Raw genomic sequence first — 13011 nt, 5'->3', positions numbered from 1 at the left:
TGTCCAAACAAGCATTGGATTAGATGATGTAAGTCTGGAATAACTAGAAAAATAAAGAGAGCCCACAAAAAGATGATCATTATTGTGATTTAGATACTTGAAGTTAATTCTCCTCCCTCACCCAGTAGCTAGGAGAAAAATTACATACGTGTGTGTGTGTGTGTGTGTGTGTGTGTGTGTGTGTGTGTGTGTGCGCGCGCGCGTGCGTGCGTGCGCGCGTGCGCACGCGCATATCCATCTGACTGCACTTCTATGCACCACTTGGGGGCAGGAGCCTACCAGGGTCAGAAGAGGCATCAGATCCCCTTGAACTGGAGCTGCTGATACCTGCTGCCTTGTAGTGCTGGGATCCAAGCCTGGGTCCTCAGCAAGCACAATAAGCACTTCTAACCACTGAGCCTTCTCTCCAGCCCCACGCCTCGAGAAATCTTACCTAACATAGTGATTACTGTGAGGCCATCCATGCACTTAAGATGACTAATCTAAATAAAGTTATGCCTTCAAGTAAGTAATTCTGTAAGCACATTTAATACTGGATTACAGTTCATCCAGGTATATATGGTGGTTTTAAAAAGTTGACCTAAATGCATTAATACTGTGCATCGCTCTGGCCACAAAGTGCACAACCTCAATCTCATAGTAAAAAACCGTAAGAGAGACTGAAACTGAGGGCTGGTGTACCAAATAACAGATAAGATGCGCCTGTTCTGTTCAGACTCGGCCACCAGCAGGAGCACACGGGCGCAGACCTGCTTGTATTCCAGATTCAGGTCGCACCAAGCGCTTGCCTCACACGGGGAAGGCCCAGGGTTCATCTCCACCACCTAATAATTACCCACACAGAAGTCCTGGGTCAGAAGTTCGAGCGAGGAGCTCCGCTGCTACAGTGTCACGGATGCTGTGAGCATCCGCAGCTGTGGGAAGCGGGTAAGAACGTTGAGGTGCCAGAGTGATGCCAGCATTCCAAAGACAGAGGCAGACTGCCCTTTCTGAGTGTGAGGGTAGCCCTGTTCCACCAAAGACTGTCTGGCGGCTGAGGGTCCCCATCTTCTAGTTTGGAGTTGCAGTTTTATGATTTGTTTTTTATCATTTTCTTTAATTTACCTGAAGCCCAAGAAAGAGTGCTGGAGTTTTGCTGGAGTTAGCAAGTTTGAGATGCACAAGGCCACCTGCTTCCCCTGAGAGTAAGACTTTTCCAGATCAGTGCTAGCCATCATGGTACTTCTCTAGACTAGACTCTGATTGCTTGAAAAGAACCTCAGCAAAAGATCATTTGAGGCAGCCTATGGAAGCCCCCACCTAAAAAAGAATAAGTCCTAGTTTTCCAGACAGTGTTCACCAAGGAAAAAGGTATTGTGTGTTTCTCTTACAGGAATTATTAACTTGCCCGCTTTGTGGATAAATAAACTAACTATGTTCAGAGTTACATGGCGATTAAAGTTTCTTTATAAGGAAATGATTCTAAGTAATTTAACATTTCAGTATTTGCTGATTACTGAACAAGACTTTACTGTGTAAACATTTAATAAATGTTATCAGCTTATAAACTAGCATCTTCAGTTGCATGAATGCATGCATACTGCTGCAGTGGTACATAGGAACTGCTACACTTTATAGTTAACAAAAGACAAAGGAAATAGAACATCTTTTTTACCAGTGAATGATCTCTAGCTGCAAAGTTTGCAAAGGCTTTTCTTCTGCTAAAAGAGAAGTAATTCTGGGTTTGGGGTTACAAGAATTAAGCTCCCTAGCAAGTGATTCTCAAGGGGAAATAGGATGTAAAGGGAAAGAGCCATACCATTCATTTTATTAAAAAGGTTTTCAATAAGTCCAAGTTTCTGTTGGGAATAAAAAGCTATGTAATGATGTGAGCTTATCTTCTTAGAGTCATGCTATTGTTTTTGAAAGGCAAGAACTCATTTTATGTCTTGACCAGCTTTCTGAAAGTGCTCACGTGATTTTATATCAGGTGGCCCGTGTGTGTCCCAAGAGCTCGATTTGGTAAATGTGGGATTTGGTTCAGGTTTGTTTTACTGCTAGACCTAAAAATGTAGTCTTTGTTTCTCTGTGTAGTAAATTACCAAGTGTGTGTGTCCATCTGACCCCCTAGCTATGCCTCAGCTTTTCCCTAGTTTATTTGGTTTGTTTGTCTGCTCCTGGTGCCTGATGAGGAGACACAGGAAAGCAGGAGGCAGGAAGAAACCTGCTTCCATGTTCTTTCTTTCCTACTGTGTCAGAGGCATCTCATAGCTCTGCTGTCACCCAGCTTTTAGCCCTAGTTTAGAGGCCTACAGCCTTCTAATTGCATTGCAGATGTAGTAATTAATGTGTAGGTGCAGTTTTTAATGCCTTGTAGGAATTTCGCAAAAACCCTTTTTGCACAAATCTTTGCATATAACATCAATTGTATATACAACAAAAATGAAAGATTCTTTATTTAAGCAGTATTTAATCTATGAATGTTGAGTTCATGTAAAAGGGAGTGAGGGTGAAGATGAATATATTAGAATATAGATTTTAATTAAATCATAAACATTTGGTGATTTGTTAACTGAATAATTAACTGATTTATAAGATTCCATTTCAAGTGTACTAAAATAATCACTTAAGTATAAGGAATGTTATCAGTAACGTAGCTAGCAAAATTGGACAAGGAGCGTGTTGGCTTTAAGACTGATTTGTCAAATATCAATTCTCTGCTTGGCTTTTTTTCTTTCTGTGTTGTCTGCTTAATGCCTACAAGGTATCACAGCATATGTCTCCTAATGAAATTATTTTTGTTACATTATCACTAGTCTTTCCAAAAGAGATGGTTGAAAGTAGAGCCTTCAATTTGATTTTCTTGAAAATGTTTTCACTTTTAAGTCATCAACAGCTGTCTCAGTCAATGAAAGGAAGCCTTGCTTCGGAAGCAGTCTTGAAGCCATCATTCCTCTGTATGGGTGGCATTCGGTGGACTGTATACTGTGCTATCTCAGGACAGCTAGGTCAGCTGTTTAAAGCATGGTTGTATTCTCAGAGTGTGTATCACCTCGTGGCTATGCCATCAAAATTCGGTGACATAAATAATCTTCAGAATCATAAAGATAGAGAAAATCGCTTAGCATTTAAAATGCCCTGCATGTCTTACAGCTTGCAGAGGTATTAAATGATCATGTAATTGTCTGTCACTGGTAAATTTAGATATTATTTGTCTTTGTTCCTTTCAATAAAAGTAGAGCATATATATTTGACAGACATTAACTAATTTTTGCTTTACTGGTCTTTTAACTAGGAGTTGCATTTTAGAAAGCATTTAGAATAATGTTTGTCAAGTGCAGTTTCTAAAAGTTAGGGCTAAAAGGCAGAGGCAGAATAGAAAACCTCACTTAAATTTCCTTTGAAGCTCAGTGTTTTTGCTTTCTTAGTTGTCTACCACCTCCCTCCCTTCTCCCTCCCTTCTCTGTTCAAATGGAGAGGATATAAGGAGAGCACAGATGCCACAGGTCTTAAGCGAAAGCGTTCCCAAGGTACGGTAAACCTGCTTCTGTTCTCTGTAGCTCACGCCAGCCTTAGAGCATAGAAGTGCTAGCCTTTCTAAGAGTGTGTCTGTTGTGCTATTTGCCTTAGTTTTACGTTATTACACGGATGTATATATTTATTTTGTGTCATATGTGTATGTTCTTAAGATGTTAAGACTATATATAACTGGTTTGCAGAGGAACAGAGTTTTGCTAGATTTTTTTGTTACTTTTCTTTAAATATTTCATCAGTTTCAATCTTTTAAACATATGTAGCTCAGAACTATTTCAACAAAAATTTGCTTTGTAAGTAGTTATTAAGCCCTTGCAAAAATTTTAATCCTTTTAGCTTTTAAAAAGCTATTTAGAAGTCTGACCCCGTGGTTGCTTTCTGTGAACTAAAGCTATTAGTGTATGTTGTATTAATTGAATCTTAATCCTGTGAGATGCACGCACACACACACACACACACACACACACACACACACACACACACGTATGTACATACGTACAGGTCAGTAGAGGTAAGTAACATAATTGATTTTGATAAAACTTAAATTATCTGTAATGTAAGGAGTGAGTTTTCTTCTAGTGTGCTGTGTCTTCTCATGGGGAACACGCTGCCACAGCATGCCTTATGGTTTTGACCAGGACTGAACCCTCCTACACAGAACTGTATTCTTTTAAAAATATTTATTTATTTTATGTGTCCCTGTATGCATATCTATGTGCACTATGTCATGCCAAGGACTCCCTAGGAATTGGAGTTACAGACAGTTAGGTGCCATGTAGGTGCTAGGAATTGAACCCTGGTCCTCTAAAGGAGCTTAAGTGCTAAGCCATATTTTAAGATTTTATTGTTTTATTTATATGAGTATACTGTAGCTAACTTCCGAAACATCAGAAGAGGGCATCAGATCCCATTACAGATGGTTGTGAGTCACCATGTCGTTGCTGGGAATTGAACTTAGGACTCTGGAAGAACAGTCAGTACTCTTAACTGCTGAACCATGTCTCTAGCCTCCCAGAGTTATATTCTTAACTTGAGGTCATTTACAACTCATCTTTAGGTAAAACAGGTGCACCCTGCCAGTTACTAGCTTTTGAGCAAAATACTCTCTTTCTGCATCAGGTTTTTATGACTAAAATGGGGATACAGTTTTTGCCATAACGAGATTTCAAAATGATAATTGGACACAGTGATGGTAAATAGCAGTTTTCAGAAGATAAGACTATGGAAGTCTCTTACTTAAGTGCCCAATATATAAAGGAAAATTTAAACCTTCAAAATGCATGTTAACAAATTATGAATTGATAGAGTAGATCAATCTCCAGTTCATTGCTCCTGCACTATTACTGGATTCACATAGATGCTCCACACTCGGAACACAGTATTTACACTAGAGATGCAGAAGTGAACAGTTCACAGCGCCTGCCTCGTGAGCTTGGGGATTCCTCATCAGCATCTGCGTTTAAGACCTTGTGCACAATAAGCCTAATCTCAGTTACAGAAATTCAGTAGCCATGCCACATAAATGTTAATTCTTCTTAAACCTTCATTTTTGTATTTCTGCTGTCAAGTGATAGCTGTCCTTAATACCATTCCCAATGTACCTTATATTCTAGTACATTATACTGTCTTTTTTTGTCTCACATTGAGTAAAAATTTTACGTACCTTGATACTTTTAGTAAAATCAACAAGAGGGACAGAGTTAGAGTCAGGAAGAGGAGCCATACCACTGGGGATACAGCTTCTTAATAATCAAAAAACATATTAGCTACATACAAGGGCTTGATATTTACAGTCATACCTGGCACTCTGCTGTTCCTTGTAGTACTTCTTTTATAAGGTTCTATGCATTGCTTATGTGACATAGTTTTCTCTACTGACCTGAAGTCCATGGTGTCTGAGTTAGAGAATACTGAGTCAGAAACCTGGGTGTTAGAGTGTCTTGCACAAGGAAGATCAGTCTTGGAGAACTTGCAGTCTCTCTCTTTTGTACAACAGCTGTTCACAGTTTCAAGCTGAGTCGGAACCACGTGGACTGGCACAGCATGGATGAAGTCTATCTCTACAGTGACGCAACAACATCCAAAATTGCGAGAACCGTTACCCAAAAACTGGGCTTTTCTAAAGGTAATGCTTACATGTTATTGTGGCTTGTCAAAATTTGGGGGAGCAAAAGTAGATAATTCAGATTCTGTTTTTAATTTATATTTTGAGTAGAAGTTCAGTGTCAAGAACCCTGTGAAGTCACTCATCAGCTCAGAATTAGGAATTTAGAATACTCTGACAAGGACAGGAATTGCTAGTCATGAGTGAGTGCAGTCCAATTGAACATGGCAGTTGATATGTAGCGTAAAAGAAGAGGAGGCTAGAAATGGATTCAGTTTCAGTGCAGGAAGAGAGGAGGGAAAGGTGATGTGAGAAAGACAACACAACTCTCTAAAGTTTTGCTAACGGAATTGCTTCTTGGCCTTTTACAGTTTAAAAAGAAAAAAAGAAGGGCTGGGTAAATGGCTCCATAGATTAAAAGGCTGCCCCTTCAGTGTGATGACCTGAGTTCAAGTCATCTGGGGTCACATAAGCTAGAGGCATAGTGTGCATCTACACTCCTAGCGCTACTTAGAGGGAGAGCCAGCTACCCTGCCTGGCAGCAGAGCGAGACACTGCTCTGTGGAGGGTGAGGGTGATGCCTTGAGGCGCCCATCTCTCACACACAGTTCTTCACACACAATGTTTTAGGTCTTTAGGGAAGATAGAGCATCCTCAATAAGCTTGAAAATATGTTTTATTTTATTTTTTTAAGGCCAAGAAAATGTTACTATGCCACTCTTTTAATTTGCTATAAATGTATGTGAATATTTTTTATATCTATAGCTAGTTATATTCACTTTGTGAGGTACCTACTTATATCTTAAGCACAAAACATTAATTGGATATATGTACTTTTTGATTAGTAAACCCTCTTTGTATATATGCTATAACAGTAGGCTTCATATTTTGCTTAGTTTTCCCCAATTTTCATGCATCATTGTTTTGTTTTTTGTTTTTTTGTTTGATAAGTTTTGTTTTGTTGTTTTGAGACAGGATCTTGCTGTAGCCCTGGCTGTTCTAGAACTCGCTGTATATAGTCCAGGCTGGCCTGGAACTCAAGAGATCCACCTGCCTCTATTTCCTGAGTGCCAGGATTAAAGGCATGTGCCACCATGCCTGGTGTATTTTTTAATGTGGAAGGTTTTGTTTTCCTAATGGTTTCTGGCTTTTGTATTGTATCCAGTTTGTTTTATGTCAATCAATATAATCTTATGGATTTTATTTCCTCTTTGTATAACCAGTGAAATACCTTTATATAGTCTTATTATTACTACTTTTTCTTTCTTTAAACCTAGTGTGCAAGTAGTAAACCTAGGGCTGTAATTTCCCCACAGCCTCCAGCAGTGGGACCAGACTGCACAGAGGTTATGTAGAAGAAGCCACACTGGAAGACAAGCCGTCGCAGACTTCTCATATCGTGTTTGTTGTGCACGGCATTGGACAGAAGATGGACCAAGGAAGAATCATCAAAAACACAGCCATGTGAGTACTGTGCACACACTCCACACCAAGTCCAGAGTCCCAGCTTCCACCTACGGCATAAGCAGGTACACAGAGCCTCAGTTCCATGTTCCCAGTATCAACTCTCTAAGCTCAGTGATGGTCGGGACCAAACCTAGAGTGCCTGTATCTAAATGAAGTCTGACCTCACTCTCCACTGCAGGAGCGAGAGAGATAAGAAAGCCGTAGTCAATGTATTTAATTGATTTAAGGTCGACAGCAGGAAAAGATCTGGTTTTAAGTTTGTTCCTTGCTCTATGAGCTTCAGAAATTAAAATCGTTTAAAGTTGTCCAACTCTGAGAAGATTAAAATTTGTTTAAACTGACAATTTTCAATATCCTCTGCCCACTCATTGCTCCGGAGGAAACAACTCTGGACATTTACACAGAGGCCAGTGGATACGAACACACAAGGCAGACTATTTACCTCCTCAACTGATACATCTCAGCTTTATATCAGGATATGTGTGCGGGGATCTGTGTGTTTCAGAAGCTGCTAAGCGCTGTGTTAAAGGGCTGTTAGGGTTAAAGGTCGCAAGAGAACCACCTGCCTCTATTTCCTGAGTGCCAGGATTAAAGGCATGTGCCACCATGCCTGGTGTATTTTTTAATGTGGAAGGTTCTGTTTTCCTAATGGCTTCTGGCTTTTGTATTGTATCCAGTTTGGCTCTTGTCCAAAATAAAGCAAACTGACGAGCTCAGATTTACAGTGCCTGAGACCACTGGATTCACTACTGAAAGCATAATTTATCAGACTTGAAGACTGCCAACAAAATTCCTTATTGCTGAAGTGAGCGCTGTCTGATGCTAGGAAGTAGATCTCAGTAACCTGCATACAATAAACACTGAGCTGCTGGAAAGTTAAAGCAAAAGTTTCGTGCAACTCAGGTTGTGTTGCCGCGGACACTGGTGCGCCTGAGCGCTTCAGTCTTGGTTTCCGTTAAAGCATCTCACAGCTCTAATTCTGACTTTGTTTTATGGTGAGTTGTATATTACTTGGCACAATAATTGTGTCCTGATACATCCTCTGCTTAAATATTGAGGATCACGAGAAGGAGGTTTGCAGGCGGAGCCTCCCTGAGATCCTTAGTAAAAGAGAAGTTTGATTTCTTGAGGTACAAAACATAACACAGAAAGGCTGAAGCCTGTGAATCTTTCCAAACTCACTGACAACGGCTTGGCCTCTGTAGCTTACTACTGCCTCACAAGGGCTATACAATAGGAAGACCATGTTAATAACATCACGCGGATGCGATTAGCAAACAGACTGTAGATAACTCTCTAGACAAGTGGTGTGTCGGGAGGTGGTGAATTAACAGCAGACAGTTGAAACCTGTCTACCATCTGCAGTGAGTGGACTGTACTATTTGAAACATAAAATAAATATAAAATATTTTAATGTTATATAAAATGTTATAACAGTTTTTATAATCAGCTGGGGAAATGAGGCCACTGAACTACGTGTTTGCTAAAAGTAAAAATTATTCAATTGCAACATCATAATATCAAGTAGATGTTATTTTAGAAAAATATGCTATTTAGAGATAAGAGAGCTGGGATGTAGCTCAGTGGTAGAGCATTGACTTCACACGTGCAGGGCGTAACTCTGGTACAGCATTCGCCTCAAGGATTTGAAACCTTGGGCTCAGTGTTTGTATGAAGGATCTAGAAGCAGAAATAAAACAATGTGGTGTCTGCGATTTGGTTCAGACCATGAGAGGAAGGGGCACTTGTTGAAGGGATAACATGAGGGTTTTTACAGTGACCCTTCAGCATCCTCATTATGTTGCACCAACCATAATCCTATCCACTTGGTAAAATTCACATAACTGACACCAAAAAAGTAAGTTCAATGACACCTTAATTTTTAAAGTAAAAAAACTCGCAATTTACATTATAAAGAAAAGGTAAGAGTCTGTGGAGCAGAAAAAGTACAGGAGCCAGAGGAATGATTCTGCAAGATGGCGTCCTGTGGATGTAATAGGGAAGACCACCACTAGACATGCTAACATGGATGGCGGAAAACTCATGAGGGCCGGTCAGTCACTAGAGGAGGAGCTACCGGCAAGTAACTACTTCAGAGGGAGGGAAAGTTAGTCATCTTCAGACGAGCTCCCGAATTGTTATCCAGTAACACATGGGCAGACCTGAAGCTATATACACAGAAGCAACACTAAACAGACCTAGCAGGTTATATTTATACAGTGTGTGTGTGTTCAATAATTTGAGAGGGAACAGGAGAGGCGAGTACTGGGATATGAGATGCTGGAGGGAGGAGAGGAAGAAAGAAAAGAATTGATCTAATTATATCTCAGTTAGATAGTCCATGACTGGGTGGTGGGTGGAGGTGAGCACAGCATGGACACACTCCCTGTGCTCTCACATCCCCCATGAGCCGTGCCATCTAGAATGTTCTGTACCCAGGAGCAGCTCAAGTCCTGTGACAGACAGGAAAGTAACTGAGGCAAAGCAGTGCTGAGTTGCAGCTCAGCTCAGTCGCAGGCAGCGGCAGGCAATGGGGACAGGTGGCCATGTGAGGTATTTCAACATGTGTGCGAGGTTATGCCCAGAGTTTGTCTTATGTTTACTTGTTTGCTTTATTTTTTTTTTTTAGGATGAGAGAGGCTGCAAGGAAAATGGAAGAAAAGCATTTTTCCAACCATGCAACACATGTTGAATTTCTGCCTGTTGAATGGCGATCAAAGCTTACTCTTGATGGAGGTATATTTTGTTTGAAATTGAATGAATTTAGCCAGTGACAAAACTTTTCTGGAATAAATATACAGATTTTAAAAATTATTTTTATTAAGAATAAAATCCTAGCCAGGTGTGGTGGCATATGCTTTTAATCCCAACATTTGGCCAGTAATACAGGATCTCTGTGAGTTCAAGGCTAGCGTGGTTTATCTAACCAGTTCCAGACCAGCTGGACGTACACACCATGAACAGATCTTTTCTGTCTTAGGGTATATTTCACTTTTTGTTCCAGATTATTCAAGAACATATTTGAGGGGAAAAATGTTTTTAAAATTACTAGCATTGACTTGTGTCTTTGGACTGCCATGCAGACCTCATAGATCACACTGTGTGTGTGTGTGTGTGTGTGTGTGTGTCCTTTGTGATTGGGAGGAGATGTAGGTCTCTCTGATACCAGCACACACTTTCCCCACATTGCTACACATGCACACTCCCCACTCCTTTCCCAGGCACTGGTTTTGTTTTAAACAGTCTGACCTTTGTAGCCCAGATGGCCTTGAACTCACAGCCTTCCAGCCTTTGCCTCTTGAGCCCTGAGTTCTGGGTGTTACCTACTGGTGATAGTTGGAAGGCACTGAGATAACTGGAGGAAGTCAGCCAGAAAGATCCTGTTCTTTCTGCTTCCAATCTTGTAGCAGTGGGAGGGCAGAACTGCAGGGGCAGAGAAGAAGCCAGGGACGGCCAGAACTTACGGAAGGAAAGGCAGACCATGGAAGTCCTGGTCACAGCATGGCTACAAAAAATTGTACAAGTATTAAATTCATAATCAGCTTTACTCTGCATGAATCTCAAAATTAAAGCATGCTATGGCAAATCCCAGTGTACTAACTAGTCGTAAAAGGATAAAAACAATGATTTCTATGCTGCTTACTGTCTCTGCACATAGTAACGCATGAAGAAGGGATGACAGGGATGAAGAATTCAAAGCACCAGTTCTGGCTCACAGGTCACTGCTATCTGCTCAGAATACACACGCACACATCACAGAAAAATCACTAGAACCGATCAACTTAGCAAGGTCATGACATAGAGGATTTATGTGCAAAAATAAGTGCTTTTCTGTAGACCAGCAAGAAATAAAAATAACATCAAAAATGCAGTACACCAAGGAATAACTTAAATATCCAACTTTTATATAAAATGTATAACTTTCAATGACGTAATTTTAGCTTAATTTTATACATTTAAATATTAAAGTACAAGTACTATTAAAATATAGAAAATTTAAATACAAAGTTGATTTTCCTCATTAAATGGTCGAATATTCTAGAGATGCTAACTCTCAAATTGGTCTGTAGATTTTTCACAGAACTTAGTAAGCTGACTGTGAAATGACTGTAGAACAGAGGGCCCAAAATAGCCAAGAACTGAGTCAGGGAGTCATGTCCTCCTCGGTGGCTGGAGCGATTTAACTTTTGAAGTTGAAACACTTTAATGTCAGGACAAAGCTAGGCAGATAAAGCAGGGCTGCAGCACGAGCCTCACACATTCCTGTGCTGATGCTGGAGCCTGATCACAGCAGAGCCGTGCAGAGCAGCCCTGCAGCCCAGGGCTGAAGCTGGTTATCCTGTGGGGCAAATGCTTAAAAGAGAGAAAGATGCCTGTTTTATACATCAGCTGGACCAAAGCTTTCAACAGTTTAGAAAAACATTTGGGAGACTAGCTCAGAGCACATAGAGAGTCTTAGTCTTTTATCGTGGTGCCTTCTGGTCCTTACTGTGTTGTGCTAAAACTACAGAATAAATACAGACTAAACAATCTGGGCAGTGCAGCGACTGAGGCCTAAGACTCTGTCCCCCTTCCATACTTTGTCCCATTTTCAAAGCCCATAGCAGGTTCGTTCGCCTTTGTTTGTATATGGGATCTGGCAGTGCATGCCCATAGAGTCCTTGGGTCACCAGGGATAGATAAATAGGAAGCATAAGAAAGGTTTTGTTTGCTGCTGGTTTTCAGCAGTGCCAGCATGCCATGCCAGATGGGCATGGTCAGGCTCAAGGTAAATAGATCCCCAAAAGTTAATAATGGCCCCCATCCTTCCACGTTCCTTTCCTTTCTGTGTCGCTCTTTGTTGCCTTTTGCTTTTTAGTTTTTGGTTTTGTTTGGTTTCGTCTTAGATATTTTGCAAGAAGGAACGAGCCCCACTGGTGTTTAATATTTCAGTAGTGACCTCTGTAACTGTCCCTGTAACCTTGCTAAGTTTGGTTTGGTTGCTCTGCTCTCACAGACACAGTTGATTCCATCACTCCTGACAAAGTGCGAGGCCTGAGGGACATGCTCAACAGCAGCGCGATGGACATCATGTACTACACCAGCCCACTCTACAGGGATGAGGTAAACGTCCTGGCCAGCCCGCCATGCTGCTGGGCTATACAGGGACAGCAAATCCAGGCTGGATTCATCTAATAGGGACTTTGTCAGCTCCAGACCAAAGGTTTCCCAGACAGGCCTGTCCTGATAAGACCAACCACTTGGTACTCCTTAGAAATACAGAGAAAGGCCAGAACTGGCAGGGCACACCTTTAGTCCCACACTCAGGAAGCAGAGCTACACAGTGAGACCTTGTCTCAAAACAAGGCAAGAGGGTGGTGCTCAACTGTATTCCCAGCACACGGAAGACCAAGGAAGAAAGATACATTTCCCAGTCATGTATACTAAAATAGCTAAGAAACAAAATACCCCTTATCACAATGAACACACCTAACATCCAGATGTTTGTAGTACTGTTTTTCTCATAAAGAGAAATTATAATTCTTTGTAAATGTAGCTGATTCAGAGACAAAAACATAAGTAGTTCATGACATAAGCTAAGGAAGTGTTCAGACAGATAATGGCAGGTGACACGGATAGGAGCCAGTGCCTGGCTCTGAAGCGGTCTGAGCACTGGAGCCCAGTTTGTTCAGTCACTACAGGAATTATTACCACTTGCAGTATAAGGATAAAATAATGACAGTGCAGTAAGGAGGCCAAGCCAGTTTTTAATCTAACTTTCACATTGATTATAATTCAAGAAATACGTGGGAAGCAAATAGGTCCCTTGCTTTTAGAACAGTAAAGCTGACTGTGGTTAGAAAATCATTCTTACAGCTGTCATGGGAGTATTGGGTGTACAGACACCGGACATGAATCACGAGTGAACATTGACTTGGGGCAGTGTT

General features: G+C 40.9%; 1 protein-coding gene across 4 annotated transcripts in view; it reads left to right on the top strand.

Moving 5' to 3' along the window:
* Window positions 1-13011, top strand: part of Ddhd1 (DDHD domain containing 1) — a 64973-nt gene that overhangs the window by 31794 nt on the left and 20168 nt on the right. For 2 of the 4 annotated variants that reach the window (NM_001039106.3, NM_176845.5), the window contains exons 3-6: window positions 5510-5638; window positions 6934-7081; window positions 9714-9820; window positions 12081-12187. In NM_001039106.3, the coding sequence (NP_001034195.2) occupies window positions 5510-5638; window positions 6934-7081; window positions 9714-9820; window positions 12081-12187 (491 nt within the window). Of the gene's footprint in view, window positions 1-3407; window positions 3510-5509; window positions 5639-6933; window positions 7082-9713; window positions 9821-12080; window positions 12188-13011 lie in introns of all 4 variants that reach the window. The other 2 variants (NM_001042719.2, NM_001284399.1) reach the window with 2 other exon arrangements.

The sequence above is a fragment of the Mus musculus genome, chromosome 14 (genome assembly GCF_000001635.26).
Source record: "Mus musculus strain C57BL/6J chromosome 14, GRCm38.p6 C57BL/6J".
Taxonomy (NCBI): Eukaryota; Metazoa; Chordata; class Mammalia; order Rodentia; family Muridae; genus Mus; species Mus musculus.
Note: the sequence above shows the minus strand (reverse complement) of the source record. Positions and strands in the feature narration are given on the sequence as shown.